The 21207-nt window shown below is 42.3% G+C and overlaps 1 protein-coding gene across 19 annotated transcripts in view; it reads right to left on the reverse strand.

Annotated features, from left to right (window-relative positions):
- Nucleotides 1–11893, reverse strand: part of LOC119853332 (translation initiation factor IF-2-like) — a 50811-nt gene extending 38918 nt beyond the window's left edge. For 4 of the 19 annotated variants that reach the window (XM_043510453.1, XM_043510452.1, XM_043510454.1 and 1 more), the window contains exons 1-2: nt 11324–11676; nt 10567–10749 (exon numbers count right to left, since the gene is read on the reverse strand). In XM_043510453.1, the coding sequence (XP_043366388.1) occupies nt 10567–10749; nt 11324–11676 (536 nt within the window). Of the gene's footprint in view, nt 1–299; nt 459–2359; nt 2473–10566; nt 11302–11323; nt 11677–11873 lie in introns of those variants that run through there. The other 15 variants (XR_005292023.2, XR_005292037.2, XR_005292033.2 and 12 more) reach the window with 12 other exon arrangements.
- Nucleotides 11894–21207: the final 9314 nt, after the last annotated feature.

The raw sequence follows: 21207 nt of genomic DNA on the forward strand, positions 1-21207 counted from the left end.
TGTTTTAAAAAACTACATTAGGAAATTGACTTATTGGCTGATAATGATTGTCCAAACTGACTCCCCTGGCCTCCTTCAGCAGGTGTTGAAAAAGATTTAACTGCTTGTGTAGAAACAGTTCTGGGACCATTTCAGAAAGCTTACAAGACCCAATAGGGCACAGGACTAAAGTAAGTGATAATACCACACAGATCTAGTGCCAATACCTGCTAAGAAAACCTATCAACTCTTAAAATATTTTTAGGAAATTTATACATAAAGTTTTCCAAGCCACTCAAGAGATTTCCAGGTAAACTCACTCTGCATCTATGATCTGTGACAGAAGTATCCAAAATGAAGTGGATGCAATTTTCACGTGATAATGTGAAATAGCAAGTTGCTGTGGCTAGTAGTTTGGAATAGGGAAATGGTTATTCCTGAAGTTGCACACTCAGCAGTGGATCTTATCTTCAGTACTTCTGGTGGAACGGTTACAAAGAGAAGGAACACAATTACTGAAATGCCAGTATTGAGTACCTTGCATACTTTTTTCTGTAAATTGACTAATGATAGATGCAGATTTTCCAGATTTGCCATCTGCCCCAGTAAATTGTAGTCTTTTCGGCTTTGAAATCTGTCTACACTGTAAGCTAGAGGTGCGACTCCCCTGTCCGTGTACACATACTCTCAGTAGCTCTCATCAAGCCAGCGTGAGTATAAAACAGCAGTGTAGCTGTGGTAGCACTGTTGGCAGCAGTGGTGGCAGAGCCATGCCAAGTACATACCTACCAGTTTTAGTAACTCGACTGCCGCCAACACAGTACAGCAGCTATACTGCTATTTATACTTGCATTAGCTCGATGAGCGCTACTGTGAATACGCGTACACAAGAAGGGAAATCACACACCCCTTGCTTGCCTAAAACTGAACAGAGAAACAGCGAGAAAAAAAGTACAAGCACTGCAAGACTATATACTGTGTATACTCATTCATAAGCCCATTCATTTATAAGCCGACCCCCCCCCCAAGATAGATAGGTAAAAACAGTAAAAACCGTATGACCCTTTCATACGCTGACCCTATATTTCAGGGGTTGGCAAACTTTGGCTCCCGGCCCATCATGGTAAACCCCTGGCGGGTCAGGACGTTTTGTTTACCTGGAGCGTTCGCCGGCACGGAGACCCTCAGCTCCCAGTGGCCACGGTTTGCCATTCCCAGCCACCGCAGATGCTCCAAGTAAACATATTTTCTGCATGTTATATTTTGTGAAATGCATGGGTCACATGTCATGCAGATCTGCAGCACTGCTCTTTTAGTATTCCTTTCAAGCCAATCTAGTCCACTAAACAAAGCCTTTGCAACTTTAAAAGGCAGCAGTATTGACATCAATAAATGGGTCGGCAAACTTTGGCTCCCGACCTGTCAGGGTAAGCCAGGTTGGGATGTTTTGTTTACCTGGAGCATCTGAAGCATGGAGCCCCTCAGCTCTCTGTGGCCGTGGTTTGCTGTTCCCAGCCAACAGTGCCACTTCCCGCAGCTCCCATTGCCTGGGAACAGCAAACAGCAGCCCCAGGGAGCTGAGTGGCTCCATGCTTACAAACGCTCCAGGTAAACAAAATGACAATGTATTAGATATTCAATTCAATGATTTCATAGAGTTTAAAATCACCAAATTTTGGTGTAGACCCATTTATAAGCCAACCCCCACTCTTTGATGCATCACTTTTTTACCAAAAATATTCGGCTTATGAACGAGTATATACAGTAGATTAAGTTTATTTCTTTTTCCACATTAACCTAATTTCATTAATGTAAATTTACATCAGAAGCACTAACCATGATACTGAAATTATGGAAAATATCTTTGAGAATTGAGCTCTCTTCATTTTAAGCTTTCCTTTCTACTTTCTTACATCCCTCCTTCTGTGTCTTCAGCCCATAGCATCCCACATTTGGGCTTCAGACAGTTGAGAAGCACAGTCAGGGGTGAAAAAAACCCCACTGGCCCACAGCAAATAGAAAGCTTCCCAGTGTCATTTTCTGCAGAAACTAAACTTTGATTTTTGAAAAATTAAGTTTCTAGCCCTTAAGATTGAGAATAAAGACTTCTAAATGCAAACCTGAGATAAAATTAATGAAATGCTTTATTACTAAGCTTGCAGACAGTTAGTTCCAGGGCTTCTCCTACTGTTCAGAGCAGTCCCTAGCTGCAGTGAGTGAAAACCAACCACTATATTTTCAGAGTTGTTTTTCCAGATTCCTGTGAGCAGCATTTAAAGTGACAAGAATCAAATCAATTTCTGAGACAGCCTGGAGCAGCAACAATTGGAGGCAGATCCAAAAAACTGACACTTGAGAAAGGTAAGAGTGGCAAAGATACATGCCTCTATTGCAGCAACTATGAGTACAGCTGGGCAGGAAAAGTTCGCACAATTTCAAAAAGTTTTACCATCCCCTATCAGATGAAGGGCTGAAATTTCAAATTTTCACACGCTGAAAAGCAAAAAAAAAAAAAAAAAAAAAAAAAATTGGATCAGGTCAAATGAAACACTGAATTTCAAAATGTTTTGATTTTAAACTTTGTTTCAAAATTTAAGTTACTCAGTGTAAAAACATTAAAAAAAATGAAGAAAAGGAGTACTTGTGGCACCTTAGAGACTAACAAATTTATTTGAGCATAAGCTTTCATGAGCTGTGAGCTACAGCTCATGAAAGCTTATGCTCAAATAAATTTGTTAGTCTCTAAGGTGCCACAAGTACTCCTTTTCTTTTTGCAAATACAAACTAACACGGCTGCTACTCTGAAACCTGTCATAAAAAAATGAAGTCATTCCTAACCAAAAAAAAAAAAAGTTACATTTCAAGTATCAAAAAAATTTGATTTTGACCAAAAAAGCCTTAATCTTCCCATGAAAAGGTTTTGCTTCAATGTACTGGCATTTTTCTACAGTAAGAAGTTTCATCCAAAAATTCCTGACCAGCTCTAACCAGGAACCTGGGGAAGAGGTAAAGTTACAGAGAAGGCCCAACAACTGTTGAAACCACTGAGTGGGGAGCAGGGAAACTGGGGTTGGGGTCAGCTGGAATATTGCTTATTTCTCTGAAAGCCAGAGAAGAGGCAGAGAGAGCTACATCGAGTTACAGACACCTACTAGCAAGAGTTTCATACAAAAGATGGAGCCACCCAAGGGGAGTTCAAGATCTGTAGTCAGAAGAATCTCAACTCCCCTCCTAAAGGAATTTATCCCTAGGGAGTGGAACACCTGCTCTTTCATTGCCATTTCTGGCCAGTAAATTTTTTCTCTGGTTATTAGGGTCAGGTAAAAATGTCCAGGTCCTACAGGTGCCTGGACAGACATATGAGGGAGGATAAGTTAGAACAGAAAAATATGGGACCAAGGGAAGGTGGAGGAGAGTTTTTAAGGAGATGATGACAGCAGAGAAAAAATAGTATAGGAACAAAGAATAAAAAAGGCGATAGAAGGAAAGAAGAAAAGGGAGAAACAAGAGCATTCAGGATGATCCACTGTGAACATACAACAAAAGCAAGAGAAATGCAGCAAGTATGACCTGATACACAACACTTCAATATATTTTTACAAATTTCACCAATATTCAGTGAAGAATAACAAACTTTTTGTTAAACACAGCCAACTCCAGGTGAGCAAATGCTATACAGAAAATACATTAGATGAATATAGATGGAATTCACTGAATATTTTCAATAGATATTTTTTCTGCTATTTATCAGTCCTATCAGTAAGTGAACATTAAATAGTAAATTTGATTTACAATGTCTACAGTTCAGTACAGAACACATGAACAGTACAAAATTGTTTTATTCTTTTAAATTTCAGGGATTGGTCACAGATATTTTTCACTCTGGCAGGTATGTGTTAGGTGACTATTTCAAGCCCTCGGCATGGTTAAATATTGACATACCTACTGTAGAAGAAAACTGAGGCCTAAGACTCCTTTACACCATTCTACCAAAGAAAAAGGTATAGTGGCTAGAGCACTAATTTATGATTGGGAAGATACTCGTGCAAGTCATTGCTCCACTAGACTTTCTGTGTGACCGTGGGAAAGTCACATGGGGAAATAAGCGAAGCACAGAAGCCTATCTTCAAACTGGGGATAGTACATCCTACCTCACAGGGTTGTTCGGAGGATAAATATATTAAAGATTGTGAAGTGCTCAGATACTCCAGTAATGGGGGCCATATGAGTACATAAGATAAGAGCCTTTAATGAGGCAAAAAGGTAGCCTCTAGCTGTACTCAATGAAGGATGGGCTCCCTAGATGGCATAAAGCTGCCACAATGATGTCAGCCCCCGCATAGTAGCATTCCAGGGCAGCGAGTGGGCAACTGCATAGTCCCCCGTGCTTTAACTAGTTTTGGCTTCCCACTGCCTGGAGACACCTCTAAATTTGCATCAGGCAGGCCTCTGGCTTCCCCATGAAGAGAGAGAACACAAAGTGGTGTAAAGCAATTTTGCCTCTCCATTGCCACTCTTCCTGTGCAGAAACAGAGAACAGGAATGCCTAGACACCTAAGAACAATTAGCTCAAATCACGGCAGGGTCTAGTTAGTCTCAAATGATTAGATGTTGATAAGCTGACTTCTATCTTTTACTGTACAGAGATCTTTTTAGTCAAGATCTTAACAAGCAGAGATCCGTGGGGATTTCACAGATCCCATAGCATTTTTGTAAGAGCAAAATTTTGAACTAAGGCTTTTAGTCAAACTTTTCTCACTAAAAAGTAGTGCAATGTATTAGCTGGTTGCTAACTTCACACCCATTGTATTTATGTACCAGTTTGTGCCACACATAATAGGAAATCTTGGGCACTGCACTGACAAAGCAATGCAACTATTTTCTGGGTATTCTGCACAAACTATAATCACTAACACCACATAATAAAGTGCTTTTATAAGAGGCTTGTTTATAGGGAAGTGCATAGCTAAAATATGGGAACATTCTTGTCCTTAAAGAAGCAGAAGTCATAGTAAATGAACTCTAATTGTCACAAATAATAGATGTGGGGTATTCACTGCAAGCCAACCTGCTTGAATTCTAGCTCTCAGTTGCTTATGAAGATTCCCTGTTCCTGTATCATATTGCATTGAGGCGAGCAGGTAGAGGAGTACCTAAAAGCCAGTAATGCCTGTATTTCTTTGGTTTAATAAATACTGTGACCCAGGGGATAAGGTGTTGACATTTATTGCCTGGGTCATGGACCTGAAATCCTGTTAATGTTATACCTTTAAGTTCCTATTACCTCCAGTGCAATTACTGATTAAAGAGTTACTTCTTACAGATTTTCTAGAAGTAGAGGAAAATGTAACCGAGTCAAAAAGTTATGTTTAAAAAAAAAAGCACCAGTTAAAAGATCTCTACTAGACCAATTATCTTAGGAAAAGGGGTTTAGCTATTTAAATAGGCCACTTAAATAAGACATAGTTAGGGCCAACTTGCCCTCTGTGCACTAGTTAGTATAGAATTCTCACATTTCCCCCCAGTACTGACACATTGGAATTTTAAACCAGGAAGGGGCGAGTAAAAAGGTCAAGTGAGCCTTCATTTTTTTAAATGTCATGTTCTTATCCAGTCATTGGAGGTCAGAATTATCTGGTTTATTTCCTCTCTTCTTACTCCAGCCCTTCCCCCACTAGTTATAACTTGCAGACACAGCACTTAAAGCATGCTCTCAATATTTCAGAAATTTTCTTCCTACTCTCTAAAAGCCCAGTGTAAACTCTAAAGAACACCTATACATTTTAGATCTATTATAGTAACGTGATAAAGAATTATGAAGAATGACATAAGAACTGTTGTTGTTGTTGAATGGCAGAACAATGGCTCAATGATTAGAGCTGGGAAAAGACAGGGTCAAGAGACGCATGTTCTTTTCTTGACTTTGCCAGCGAGTTAATATAACAATACAAAAGGGGCCCTTTGAGCTCTAAATGCTGTACAAATGCATAAGAAGTGTGGCAATTTCCAAAGCCAACTAAGGGATTTGTCCTCACTTTGAAATTGTGTGTTGGAGTGTACTAGTTGGCTTTGAAAACCTTGACCCTTGAACCTTCCCCAAAGGGCTTACAATTTATATATGGCCCTCATCACAGTAGTATCCGAGTACCTGATGTTATTTATGGATTTGTCCTCAAAACACTGCAGTGGTGTAGTGAAGTATCATCTCCATTTTATAGACATGAAACTGAGGTACAGGGTAGGTTAAGTCAGTGGTTCTCCACCAGGGGTACCCAGAGGTCTTCCATGAGGTACATCAACTTAAAAATTTCATACAGATAAAATGAGAAAGTAATTTTTCAGTAGTAGTGTGCTGTGACACTTTTATAGTTTTATGTCTGATTTTGTTAACAAGTATTTTTTAAGTGAGGTGAAACTTGGGGTACACAAGACAAATCAGACTTGTGAAAAGGGTACAGTAGTCTGGAAAGGTTGAGAACCACTGGTTAAGTGAGACTTCTCCTAGGTTACAGAAGGAATCTGTGGCTGAATCAAGAATTGAACCCAAGTTTCCTGAATCCAAATCAATAATGCTCACTTAGTAAGATCTTGGTTGAAAGGGCGTTCTAAATGCAAAAAAATTAGTACCATTTAAAAAGACAATGAAACCTTTTTCTAATGCAATTGTTAGTTATTATATACTGACAAGTAATTTATAGAGGGTTTTCTTCATTAAGGGCTTGTCTGCACAGCCCTGCAGTCAGGATTTCACACACCAGTATTCTAGAAGGAGGAGTTTGTTAGTTTCACCTAATTCCCAAAAGGTAGCTCACAAAACCACCCCACAATATTATCTCCCAACAATAGCAGTCAGAGGCTTTGATAGCAAATGATTTTAAAAGATTTGTGTTAGACACACAATCAGTGTTTTGGTTAAAAAAAACAGAACAGGGCACTAAGATATATTCACTTCTATTTTGAGGAAAACCTGTCAGTCAGTCATGATTTTATCACTTGCATATCTTACAAGTCTCCTGCCGCTTGCATGGAAAGAATACTATCCTCAGGCACAGGCAAATGTGGTACATTTTGCCATTTTCCATCTTGTACTAGAAACTTTTTAACTCAGGCAGAGCATGAAGTGTTAGGAATTATTTTTAAACCATTCATTCAACAGGAGGCCCTCCTGAGAAATAGGACTTTACTCCAATTACACAACCTTACATACTTCAGTGAAATTTATATTAGTTTTGGTCTGATACTACAGTCCTTATTCTGGCAAAGCTCACATCAGCCTCACAGTGAGGACTGTAGGATCATCCTCCTTAGCTGCATTTGTATAATCCAGGAGTACTACAAAACAAAAGTACATCAGCTATGGAATACAGAGAATTTTAGCTCATCCTTCCAAAGACACCAACATGATTAAAATAAGTTACTTGGGGTTTTTGTCATTTATTTCATCAACTTCACCAAAATCCAGACACTCTATAGTTTTATTTTAGTGTTTGACCTAGATCACTAGTGATGTGGTAAATTAATTACCTATCAGAACTTTCTGATCTGTAAGGCAATTTTTTTTTTAAAATAAATCTTGTGTGTGTGTTGATCCTCTTTCCCACTGAGAGCTTCCGCACAGAGTGAAGTATGCAGGGGTCTGCCTGCACCCATGCAGTAGCAAGATTGAAACTTAAGAACGAGCCTGAAAAAACAATTTCTGATTTTGCATTGTACACAGTCTATTCAGGATCGAGTGTTCTAGGTTTTTCTTTTTTCAGTGTCAAGAAAATAGTTTAGAAGTCCAAACAATCACCACTCTCTTTTGGAGCCTAATCTTTTTAAATACAGTCTTACATTGAATTAATTAATCAATTAATTTTCAATGGTAGTGTCCCACAGATGAAGGGCTATTGATATTAGGAACGACGGGGTATTAGATTTCACTGACTGCATTTAAATGGTTAATGCTTTCCTTACCATAAAGAAAGATTACTTGTAAAACTGATATCAAGAACACAAGAAAACAAAATTTAGCTCTAATCTACAAACTACACAAAAATCCCAGAAATACTAAGATATACAGCAGGAGATATTACCTTGGTTACAAATCTGGCCTTTAGAACATAGATGTAAGAGAAATTAATCCTCAATGAGATCCCTTACTAGCGGCCTCTCAGTAATATTGCTATTTTGAGCATCTATACAATTTTTGGTTAAAAATAGTCCTGTGACTAAGAGCCATAATGCAGTAGTAAGAGTTTTTATCTCACATATACAATTATTAGCATTTAGATCCAAGTTTTTTCCAAACCAACCTTTTATATTCAGAATTTTAGTATTAAGACAACTAGATTTTATTTTAAAAAGACGCTAATGCAAAAATTCATAGAGCAAATATTGAAACCCTGCATTTAATTTGTGCTAGACAAATATAACCTTCAAATCTTTCAAGGTTATCTTTCCCTATTTGAAAATGCTTCAGGAAAGAGAAAAAATGCAGTTTAAGGAGACAAGAATTTCCATTACTCTCTAACTAGAGGCCACACCCTACACAACAATTAATGACATGAAAGAATTTTGATTCAAAACTCTACAACAAGTATCCAGCCTGAGGCAAAGTAAAACTTTCTCATTTTCAGAGAATGAAAGAAACTCTTACTCAATAAGCAGCAATTATGCTGTAGAATTTATATGCTGAGCACGACTGAATGTAAGAACACGAGAGCAGTCAACCATAGCTTTAGCACTTTGAGTATGATTAACAGAATGAACTTTAAAAGGTCAATTAAACGTCAACAAATTTTAAAGAGATATTCTTCTTAAATTTGGTCAATGTGTAATGGCACTCTCTAAATCAGTAATGTCATCTTTACATTTAAATTCTACACAACCTAGATTTACGTATGCACATACAAGATAACTTATTTTTTACAGATTAATTAGTATTTATGTTGTTGGCTTTAATACGACTAAGCTGTCTTTTATTAGTTTAATCAAGTACACTGAGACACCCTTTTTTCATTTCATTCTAATCCTCAAGAGGAACAAACAGTTTGTTTCACAGGATGAAAGCCTAGTAAATTACAACATTAGAAAGAAGAGGCCTTCTGAGAACACAACTACTACGTTAGGTGGCTGTAACTTTTGATGAACATAACTCTGTCACAAGTTTGGCAAAAGAGACTGTGACCACAATAATAATAATAATAAATGATTTTAAAAGATCACATATGTATTTTATTTTGCCTCTTCACTGTCACTTATCTTCATAGGTAAGTTTTTCAGTGGCTAGAGATTCTGGGAACATCTTAAAGCTGGATTTTCAGTGGATCGATGTTCAATACTTTCTGAAAATCAGGCAGCTAATGGCATCTCAAATTGGATACCCAAAAACACTGATCGTTTTTGAAATTGTAGGCCTTTATATTATTTGTATAAGGCCTAGCACAATGGGGGACAAACCCTGATTCGTCTCAGGAAACTACTGTCACAAAAACGATCGTATCAATACCAGTTTTCATCAGCAAGACCTTCAAAATAAAGTTAAAATATATTAAAGATTTTTATGGGTGAATGAGGGGACGACAGAGGGAGACAATGCAGAATCACTTTTTCTGTAATTAAAAAGGGATACAGTTTTCTGTAACGGCACTTGATAGAACTACATAATGATGCATTACACATGCCTCCACAGGCACGTTTTAATTCCTAATATAAATAATGGATTTGAAGAAAGGATGTTGCTGCACGTACTAATCTGACAAAAAAGAAAACACTCCAGAGGGCTTGAGAATAGTCAAGATTAGTTTACGTGGGTCTACAATCACATGACAGCAGTATTAAACTTTGAAGTAAATGTATACAAGTAGAATTACTTTGAAAATATAAGAAAATACTTTCCAGAGTTAGAGATCTGATATGTTCAGAGTAGCAGCCGTGTTAGTCTGTGCCCGCAAAAAGAAAAGGAGGACTTGTGGCATTTTAGAGACTAACAAATGTATTTGAGCATAAGCTTTTGTGAGCTACAGCTCACTTCATCGAATGCATGCAGTCCAATGAAGTGAGCTATAGCTCATGAAAGCTTATGCTCAAATAAGTTTGTTAGTCTCTAAGGTGCCACAAGTCCTCCTCTTTTTTTTTTTTTTGTAGATCGAGTAGTTTATCTTGAGGTTTTCTTTGCACACCTGATGTTGGCCCTGTGCATGCCCACTCATAACTTTTAATTATTTTAAATGAGGCATGGTTAGAATATTTTTCCTCTGGATAGTTATCTACACAAACTAAACATCCGTTAAGAATATGTTATATGGTATGTCAGAGGATCAAAGCCACATACGATTTTAAGTTTGGTCATATTTTTAGTAAGCTATGTTTAACGCAGATAAATACTAGCCATAATTAAAATTACAAAACACAAGTATGCAGATGTCAGATATCCTTAAGACTGAAATCATGCAATCATTTTAAGCAGCTCTTCAAAATTGCTTTCAAGCCTTCCTGAAACTCAGACACTTTCAGCTAAGTATAACGATATAGTAACGTCGATGTGTCAAGCATCAAAGGACATTGGAGTTCAAAATATAGTTGCTACACGTAATTTCTTTCTACCTGCTCCCGTTTTTGTTCCTGCCAGAAAACAGAAAACTCCTGTGTGCAGCGCAGAGCAAACCAGAGCTGGGGGCAAAAAGCAGGCGAGGGTGAGCTGAAGTACCAGTCGCTGCACCTGCAGATCTCGCTCCGGCCGCGTCCTGTTCGGTAGCACTTGCGGGTAGTGTTACAGCGTGGGGCAGGCTGGAACCAAAACACAAACAGGTGAGACCCAGCGGACAGGTTGCTCCTACCTCGGGGGTCACCTCTGGAGTTCGCCCCCGCAGCTCTGCCCCGGCGGGGCTGCAGAGAAGGGGCAGGCAGGGAAGCAGCCCGGGCCACAGTCCAGACCCGGGGGGGGGGGGAGAGGGAGGGAGATCAGAGGCGCCCACTCGCCCCAGCCGCATTTCAGACAAGTTGCGAACACCCTGTAGAAAAGTTCCCAGGCGCCGCTGCTGCTTCTCCGGCGGCAGGGCCGCGAGCGGCGGCTCCGCTGCCCCCTCCCCGAGGGAGGCCGGTCGCCCAAGCGGAGCTCGGACGGCCGGAGCCGCCCGCGCCCGCCTCAGGTGGGAGAGCACCGGCCAAGGGCGGCCGGGAGGGCGAAGAGGCCGCCGCCGCCGCCGCCCCCGGGAAACGCCTCTCAGGGCGAGTCCCAGCGCGGGCTGGCGGAACTGGTGCCTGCTCCCCGCCAAGGCAGGTCCGGGGCGCGCCCGCCCGCCCAGAGCAGCGGCAGGCCCGGGGCTGGTCCAGAGGAGCGAGCAGCGCCCCCTCTCCCTACCGCCGGGCTGCAGCCCCAGCTCCCAGCAAAGTTCCCGGCTCCGGCGAAGTCCCCGCCGGCGGGGGGCTGCTCGGCTGCGGGGCGCCCTGCGGCGAGCCCCCGCCCCCTCGGGAAGGAGAGGGGGACAGGAGCGGGAGCCACGGACCGGGACCGGGGGCGGGGGCGGGGAGGAGGCGCCCAGCCCTGGGAAAACAGCCCCCTCCCTCGGGAGCCGGCGGCAGCTGGGCCAGAGGGGGCTGGGCATTGTCCGTCCTCCCTCCCCGGAGCGTCCTGCGGGCGGGCGCAGCTGCCGTCGGCTCAGACTCCTCCTTCCCTCGCCATGTTCTTTGTGTGTGTCGCTTTTCTTTGGCCATTTCCCCCGACAGCGGCGGGCCCGGCAGCTCCAGCTCCCCTCAGCGGAGCCCCCAGCAGCAGCCAGAGGCGGGGGTGAGCCGCCGGAGACAGAACAGCTGCCCGAGCGGCAGGTGACTGGGCATCACTCCGCTCCCCCCCGCCCAATAAACCAAAGGGGATTCCGTCCCCTCCATCCCGAGTCCTCCAATTAGCTCACGGGGAAGGGGGCAAGTCAGACCAATGAAATGCCAGCAAGCCCAGAGCGTGCCATTAGGATGAGCCAATAGAAGGGAGAGAGGAGGCTGCAGATCCGCCCCCACCCAGCTCCATTCTGAAATAAACCAGCTGTGGCCAGATGTGCAGAACAGCTGGGAGGAAGTAGACCAAGACATTCGCAGTAAACTGTCGGTTTGCAAACCTCTCTCCATGGGGGGGGGGTTGTAAAGCAACTTTCCTGAAATGTAATAGCCACTTCGGTAAGGAGTTGTACTAAAAATGCATTTTGTATAAATTCTTTATTAAGAGATTCTGAGTTGATTTATATGGTGTTAACTCACAAAAACAAGAGAACGTTGCAGAAAATGAAGAAACAATTAAAAAGCCCTGACATCTTTAGCATTGTGTTTTGTTAAAATTCAAAATCAAGTTTTCTAATTCTGTGTAAAAAAAAAATCTACTATTTTTGTTTTTTGAAATGGTTCATCTCAAATTTTTATTTTCATCTAACACGTTTGCAGAAGTTACTGATAATGGAAACTGTGATTAAGCTTTCACAAAGAAAATTATACAGCCAAATTGCAGAAAACAATTGACAACCTTATTGCAGGATATGCTGTGATGGGAGCCCCTTCCAAATGCTCATTGTACCATAAGTTTGGAGACTAGCTCTGTGAGTCCTCCATGCACTGTATTGTATAAGCTGTAGCCCTTGGCGAGGGTTCCCATAAAATACTCATGTTTCAAATAAGTAACACTAAAAAAACAAACCAAAAAACTGTAGGATTAACAAAAATAGAAAATGCAAGTAGCCATGGTAGAACTCCAACAATTACAATAAAGATCAAAAAAGAAAAGGAGTACTTGTGGCACCTTAGAGACTAACAAATTTATTTGAGCATAAGCTTTCGTGAGCTACAGCTCACTTCATCAGATGCATCCAATGAAGTGAGCTGTAGCTCACGAAAGCTTATGCTCAAATAAATTTGTTAGTCTTTAAGGTGCCACAAGTACTCCTTTTCTTTTTTACGAATACAGACTAACACTGCTGCTACTCTGAATAAAGATCAAACTAAGTTCCTAACTTTATCCTTTAAGGACAGCATGGTACAGGAGTACAAAGATAGATAAGATTATTACTGGGATTCCTCTACACCATTTTCTTGCCTTCTGGCCACTGCCTTGTATCTTCCTGCTATGGCCATTACTGGGCTAACACCATGGGTTTTTGCTGCACTTTTAGCTTTTCAGACCAAGCTCTTAAGCTCCTTGCTGCCTTGCCTTCCCCCATAGCCAGTTCTCAGGCTGCTATCTCTGACCTGGTGCTCCTGTTTCCACTCAGCCTCTGGCTCTTTCCTGAATCTGGTCCCCACTGGTCTTTTTTGGTACCCTACAAATTATAGATTTCTGTCTGTACTAGTTGGAGGTTGAACAGGTAAAAATAGCCTCCACCGACTAGAGCTTTCCCCTCCAGGTCAGCTACTACTTTATAGTTTTTATATTTCTTAGAAACATTAAATTTACTTTATATCTACTTGGTAATTATGGTTTTGTGACACAAATGGTTTTGGATCAACCTGATAATAAACCTTGGTCCCAAGCCTGCAGAGATTTACATGTTATGAGCAGTCTTAGGGAAGTCATTGATTGGACTGCATGATAATCTATATAATATTCCTGGAACATCACTCTGTATATTATGCTGAAGCCTAAAATGTCTGTTGAGTCACTGCGAATTGATAGAAGAAGCTACAAACATGGGTGAGAGTTCTCTTTGTTCAGAATATCACCAGGTTCAATTAATTTTTAAGCTTTTAATCAGTTTGAGTTTACAACTTACACCTGGGTAGTGTACAACTACAGTAAGGCTTGCCAAGAGTCCTAGACTATTATGATATCTGTCAGCAGTAACTCAACCAACCACCGTCCTTACTCAACAGGTAGTTTACAGGCAACAACTTAATTGGTTGTATGAGGAAGACTGCACACATGGATTTCGTGGCCCAACTGCCTGTTGCACAGGCTTTCAGCTACTAGCTTCCACATAAAGACTTACTTATAAATAATGGAAAATATGGTAATTACTGAAGACTTGTTAGATGAAAATACAAATTTAAATTAACTATTTCAGAATAAATCAAAACAGACAATATACTGGTTTAAAACCAAGCTGGCAAAGCATTGATTCTGAAATTTAACACAAACAATTAAACAGTGTGTGCGTGTGTGGTCAATGAGGTTGTTAAACCTATAATTTGTTACTTTTGGGGTTCGTATTACTATTTCCTATGAGTTATCCCAGACTTCAACATAATCACGGGAGAGTAGCCAATAGGACTATAAGTTCATATGGTGGTGAGTTACAAAAAGTGACTCTTTTTATAACTTTAGAAAGGGAGAGTTCAATAAAATGAAGAGATTAGGACTATTTTGACTAAATTCAAAATTAAAGGAAAGCATAGCAGGGATACTACTTAGGCCAACAATGATAGAGTCTCAAAAGGCACCTCACAAGAAGAAGGGAACCAGGAAGGCAATAAGTAAATCAGTATAGCTAAATGGCAGGGGTTGAAAGGTTGCGTAAGCCAAAGAGAGCTCCTTCAGTTTAGAAGTCTAACCCTGGTGAGGTCAAGAAAGAGGGGCAATAAACAGACAACATATAAGAGAAATAAGGAGGGCTAAAATGGGATTTCAAAGAGCACATAGCTAAAGGTATAGGTAGACAGCAAGAAATTCTTAAGTATATTAGAAACAGAAGTCTGCAGAAGAGTTGGTGGGTCTGCTGGATCACCATAGAATTTAAAAGGAGCAATTAAGGAAGATAACATTTTTTTCTGAGAAGCTAAATGATTTCTTTGCCCGAATCTTGGTTCTGATCCAGTATGTCAGTTCCTGTATTCTTATGTTCTCATACCATCATCAAATGCATCCTAGCTGGCCACATTTCCTGCACTCCCTGCATTGAAGATGTGCCCCTTCAGCCTTTCTGCCGGCATCCTGCTATGTTTGCTTTCACCATATTGAACACCTCCCCAGCAGTTATGCCAGCTTTTCCACCTCTCATTTCTACTGCTCCATGCATTACCAGCTCTGAACTTATTTGTGTGAACTTATTTGAACTAATTTAAAGTCACTGGTAACTTAATATAACCCAGTGGTTCTCAAACTTTTGTATTTGTGATCCCTTTCACACAGCAAGCCTCTGAGTTAGACCCACCCCCCTTATAAATTAAAAACACTTTTTTAAAAATATTTAACACTATTATAAATGCTGAAGGTGAAGAGGTGTTTGGGGTGGAGGCTGACAGCTTGTGAATAACCTTGTGACCTCCTGAGGCATCATGACCCCCAGTTTGAGAATCCCTGATGTAACCCTTTTGCCAGATGCTAAGAGCAGCAACGAGGGCTGGGTTCAGTCCGTCTAGGGGTCCTTTTCTAAAGTAAATCAAATGATGTCTTGAACCGCCCTTATCCCGAGTTGTAATCCTTCTGGCCAGGGAAACTAAACATTAATTTCCCTGGACATTTTTGAAGGTGGTCCATCCCCACAACAGGCCCTAAGGAGTCTTTGGGAATATGGAATCACAAATACTGTTTATTTGGGGGAAAAGGGATACACGAAGCAAAAGAAACACCCTGTCGTGTCCCTGTCCCCCACATATGAACAAAACCTAGTCAGTAGGTCAGGAGTATGGTCATCCCACAGTTCAAATTTGAATTGTTGAGGTCCAGTCACAAAACAATCTCTACCCACCTTGTGGGTCTGGTTAGACCTAATGGTTAAGGCTAAGATTTTGTTCCAGATATTTTTAGTAGAAGTCAGGGACAGGTCATGGGCAAAAACAGAAAAATTCATGGAAGCCGTGACCTGTCCCTGACTTCTACTAAAAATATCTGGGTCAAAATGGGGATCTGCAGATCCCGACACTGCCTGAAGCAGGGCAGCTGCGCAGGGGCTAGGAGTCACCTGCAGCAGCTGGGGACTGTGGGATGCCCCTGCTGCCTGCAGCTCCAGGGGTCCCCCACTGCCCGTGGGGGCAGGGAGCCATTGGGTGTCCCCGGCTCCCGTATCAACTGGGAGCTGTGGGGTACCCAACCACCCTCAGCTCGGGGACCCGCAGCAGCTGGGAGCTCGGGAGTTCCCCTGCCGCTGTGAAGCTTGGGGGTCCCCCACTGCCCACAACTCCTGGCCCCTGTGGGCAGTGGGGGACCCTGCAGCTCCCCACCACTGAAGTCACAGAGGTCACTGGAAGTCACGGAATCCATGACTTCCAGCGACCTCGGTGACTAAATCAGAGCCTTACTTATTATCCAAAAATCTCACTCACAGTTCTAGTTAGATTCAGTGGTAGTCAGGGGCATCAGGATTGGCTCTTTTCTGTCTCTCTACTCCAGTTCAGCAAAGTCCACCCCAGCATAGTCTGTTCTGATTTGCAGCTATCTGGCCGAGTTCCAGACATTGGCTCTGCTGCTGTTGGTCTGCCCTCAATGTGAATCCAGCTCTGTGCTGCTTCCAGTCCAGTCAAGCCCTGCTGTGAAGTCAGCTCTGCACTGCCACCACTGGTCCAGCCCTGTTGTTACTGTGAAGTCAACTCTGAACCACTCCTCCTGCTAGTCCAGTCCAGTCCTTCTGAATCAACCTCTAGCGGGGAGACTATAGCAAAACAGGGCCTTTGGAGAGAGTGCTTGGTTCTTGGAACAGAACCCTCTTCTTGCTGAGCTCAGTCTTGCCAGCTTACTATTTTTTTTGGCGAGTAATGGGATTTTGGGTGGGCTGGAGCCCATCTGCTGATGACAGGACAAGCTCCAGTTCGCTAGCAAATTTCAGCCTGGCCTGGGAGAAACCCTGCCTGATTGGCTGCTTTCCCCCTTTGGGCACCTCCTGAGGAAGAGTAGCCAATCAGGGCTGCTGCAGCGCTCTCTCTCCCGCTTTCCTCACGAAGGAGAGAGGGAAGGAGGGAGCAGAAAGACCTCGGCAAGCTCAGGGCGGCTCCACTCCCTCCTCCCTCAGCTCTCTTGTGAACAACAGGACAGCTCCTCTTTCTCAACCCTCCCATGCTGCAACATCCCCCCTGAGAAGGGGCAAAGGGGGGTTGAAGAGCTCCTGGAAGTGTTCCCCCAGCCTGAAAGGGATAGAGGGGATCCCACTGCAGCTGGCCCCCAGGCCTGGGAGCAGGGGGTAAAGAACCCCAGGAGGAACAGAGGTGAGGCTAGAGAGCAGAACTGATGCGAAGCTGGGCAGATAGCCCTGCATCAGTTCTAAGTAGGCAGAACTGGTGAGGGGCAGGATTGATTTGGAGGTTGGGGGCAGAATTAATTGCTTGGCAGGAAGATATGTGGTCCTGCTTGGTCCTGCTTTGAGCAGGGGGTTGGACTAGATGACCTTCTGGGGTCCCTTCCAACCCTGATATTCTATGATTCTATGATATGGGAGTGAGAACTCCTGCAACACGGGCCAAATTCATCTTACCTAATATGTTTGGGAGAGTGGGCACACTCTCACGCTCACAGGGGATGGACACAGGGTATTCAAAAGTCAGACCCCAAAACACAATATAATCTTTGGCCCAAAAACCATAACATTTTTTTAATCTCATGATTTTTGAGGGTCTGAGTCATGATTTATTAACCTTTAATGTTGTCAATATTGTGAGCTTGAATCCTGTTCCCAAACTGGAGTCCATGACCTGTACGGTCATGGTGACCCACATACTCCAAACATGTCTTACACAATACCTATGCCCTTTTATGAGTACAGTTACAGTAACAATATGTTATAATTTATACAATCAGAACAAAGATTAATTCCAACTAAAGCAACAAAACACGGTATGTGGAACTGTAGGCAACCAACAATATAATTTATGTAAATGGCACTGGCCAGAGCTGAGTTTTCCCATCCCTCTAAGCCTTCTAGTTTTGAGGCTTACATTAACATGTTTTTCCATAAACAAATTGATGTAGAATTATGTGAGTAAATCATTCCCAACCAGCTCTAAAACAGTCCTCATGCTGGGCCAGAACCTCAGCTTGTACGTGGACTTAAGTGTACTTCTGTGTGAACATCTCTGGCCCCTTATGTAGACTCCAAATTCACCCTCTTTCTGTGGTTTAATTTATTAGCACAGTTTAACTATAACAAACATTAATATTTTATTTATTATTGGTATTGCAGCCATACCTACTGCACCAATCTGTCAGCAGAGCCCCACCGTCCCAGTTGGTTTGCAGACACCCAGCAAAAGATAGTCTTCCTCCAGCCCCACCCAAAAAGTCACAGTCTAAATTAGATATAGATACAATAGGTTGATGTGGGGAGGTAGCAGGGAGGAGGAAGCATGAGGGAACAGTAAAGAAATCAAATTATCAGACATTGAATAGTGATGTAGGAACTCTAGAAGCAGCCAGGCTTGGGCTTGAGCTGAAAGTTCAGCTCAAAAACTTTCTCCCAAGGCTTGGCTGCTTCTAGAGTTCCTGCATTAGTATTGCTCACACCATACTCGAGAGCCTCTCTCTAGTCAGGTTTCAGAGTAGTAGCCATGTTAGTTTGTATTCGCAAAAAGAAAAGGAGTACTTGTGGCACCTTGGAGACTAACAAATTTATTTGAGCATAAGCTTTCGTGAGCTATAGCTCACTTCATCGGATGCATCCGATGAAGCGAGCTGTAGCTCACAAAAGCTTATGCTCAAATAAATTTGTTAGTCTCCAAGGTGCCACAAGTACTCCTTTTCTTTCTTGTAAGATGAAAGTGATAATACATTCTCCACAGAGGCCATCAAAAATCCAAACAAGGTAGTAGATCTAACCTGTGCTCACAGATTGGTGGATAAAACTCCTGCTGCCAAGCTTGGGCTTACTGTGTTGTAAAAGACATCAGAACCAAAGGGAAGAAGGAGTTTAAACATGATTTTTGGGAAATAAGAGCTACCCTACATAAGAGTTGCTATGTGGGAGTGTGAAGGAGTGTATTATCCATGTAAGGGACAGACTGGAGCCGAAAGCCTGGAATGTAATCAAGGAGGCCCTGCCACGCCCTGCCTTAGGGCTGGGCTCTATAAACAGGAAGAGGAAACTGACCAAGGGAGAAGGGAATGGAAGCTGTGCAGAATACATGGGTTGTTTCCTCTCAGGCTCTAGACTAGTCTAACTAGAAACCTTGTTTGTGAACATTAAGTTTGGGAGTTGAACTAGGGCCCTAATGTGAGGACCTTATGTGTATTGTGCTTTCTCCTGGCCTTAAACTGTATTAAAAGGGCATGTCCCATTTGTTAGTGAATGTTGACTTTTCCTTTCCCCAGCCCCCAGGCTGTTAAAATGAACTCATTGTTGCCCCAATTGGGTGAAATTAAGATGGGGCACACACACAGGGCCACAAGGGGGTGCAAAGGGACTGTGAATGCTTTTACATGTGGTGCCTGAATAGGGACTTATGAACCCCCTCCCATTAAGAGATGAGAATGCAGATAGGTGCCTATACTATCCTTGGATATGAGATGTCTGAACTCCCAGACTGGTGGATAGAGCAACAGCGACTACCCCAATGTTCTGGTCCCAGGCTTGGAGGGCACCCAGCAGCGCATGGACAGGCCAGACCATCACAAACACCAGAAGGGAAGAACACATGCGTTCCTGCCACTCAGGTGCATGGACTGAGGGCACTGAGATAACTGGGGAGGTCAGGACTATTAAGGATACTTGGACCCAGAGTGCAGGAACCCAGACAGCTGAACAAAGACCTGAGGGAATGCAGTTTTGGGACAGGAAGAGTGATACACTGGAGGATAACTTGTTTTAAGATGTGGGGTAGTGAGGTAGTTGGAAGATGCCACCAAGAACTCTTGCAGGTAAGCCTAGAAACACCGCTTCAGGGACAGACCTGAATGAAAATGAAGGTTCTTCAACCAGTCAGACCCTCTCAGAGGTCCAGAGAGGCCCAGGTCACTTCCAGCTTTTGAGGCCCCTAGCCATAATAAAAATTAAAAAATGACATGAAAACAAAATAAGGCACCAAAAAGAGACATAATTTGAATATTTTTTTAACAAATGCTTTTCTAGCCTTTTTCTGTGCAAATGCACTAATTATTGAGGAAAAAAATCTAGCTTTTGTGGAATGTCACAGCTGATATTAAGCATGGCGAGCCCATTCAAACGCTCTTGTCCCATAGTTGAACGGTGATAGTTCTTTACCTGCTTCAACACATTGAAGGTGCATTCACCTAAAGCCACTGATGCAGGCAAACTGACAGAAATATACAATGCAATTGTGATATTAGTAAACACCCCAGAGAGTCCAAGCTCGATTATTTCTTGAAGCAATTCCTTTGGCTTGCAATCCAATTTAAAGTTTGTGGAATATATTCATTTAAGGAAGATGACCTCATGACTGAGATCTTTTGAGATTTCTTTGTTGTACTGTTGCTGAAATTGTTCAGCTGCAGAAAGTAGATCTTCATTACACAGTCTGTTAAACTGCCAAAGAAACCCCAAAAGGGTACAAATTAGTCGCAGTGACTCAAATCGACGTGCAAGACCTGACTGAATAGAGTCAATGAGGACAAGGAAGACACTGACCCTATAATGCTGCTCGGCATCAGATTCAGTAGATAAGTTGCGATTGGTGGACAACTCAGTTGAAATGCCAAATATTCTGTGCTACCAATTTGGACTCAGTCAGGATCGCATCCCATTGTTCACGAATCTGTTGAATGCCATTGATAAGACTTTCTGTGTTATCCCTCTCAACATCAAGTGTTGCATTGTGTGCTTCAATTACCAGATTAGTTCGGTGGATCATTGTAAGTAGCTTCATCCACAAAGATGACATCAGAATGCATTCAGTCTATTCAGAAGCACATGTCCAAATTTGAAGTTCAGTTTGAGCCTGTGTGGTGAGATTGAGAGATACAAGCTCATTTAAAGCCTTTCTCACTGAATTCAGATGCTGCGCAACTAGTTGAACACCATTACTCCATGCAGACCATCTAGTTTTGAACATCCCATGCAGTGAAACAGGAAGATATTCCTTCAGAATTTCCCACGTTTGTGGACTGCTACTGAAGAGATTGTACATTTGCTGAACAGTTCCAAAGTAAGTAATTGACTCCTTGCATGATTCAGTACAGTGTTAGGATATAGATATTCAGGCCTGTCTGTAAAGGCCTAAACTCTAAGAATTTAGGTGTATTCTTATCACTTAGCTAGTTACAGAGATATAAAAGAGAGAATCAAAATCACTGTCTGACTGTATAAGGCCTTTTTTCACTGTGACAGTCTGAGGCCCTGTTCTTAGGCTAAGGCCTCTGGCTAAGCAGCAGAGGCAGCCATAAGCTTGGAA

The sequence above is a fragment of the Dermochelys coriacea genome, chromosome 3 (assembly GCF_009764565.3).
Source record: "Dermochelys coriacea isolate rDerCor1 chromosome 3, rDerCor1.pri.v4, whole genome shotgun sequence".
Taxonomy (NCBI): Eukaryota; Metazoa; Chordata; order Testudines; family Dermochelyidae; genus Dermochelys; species Dermochelys coriacea.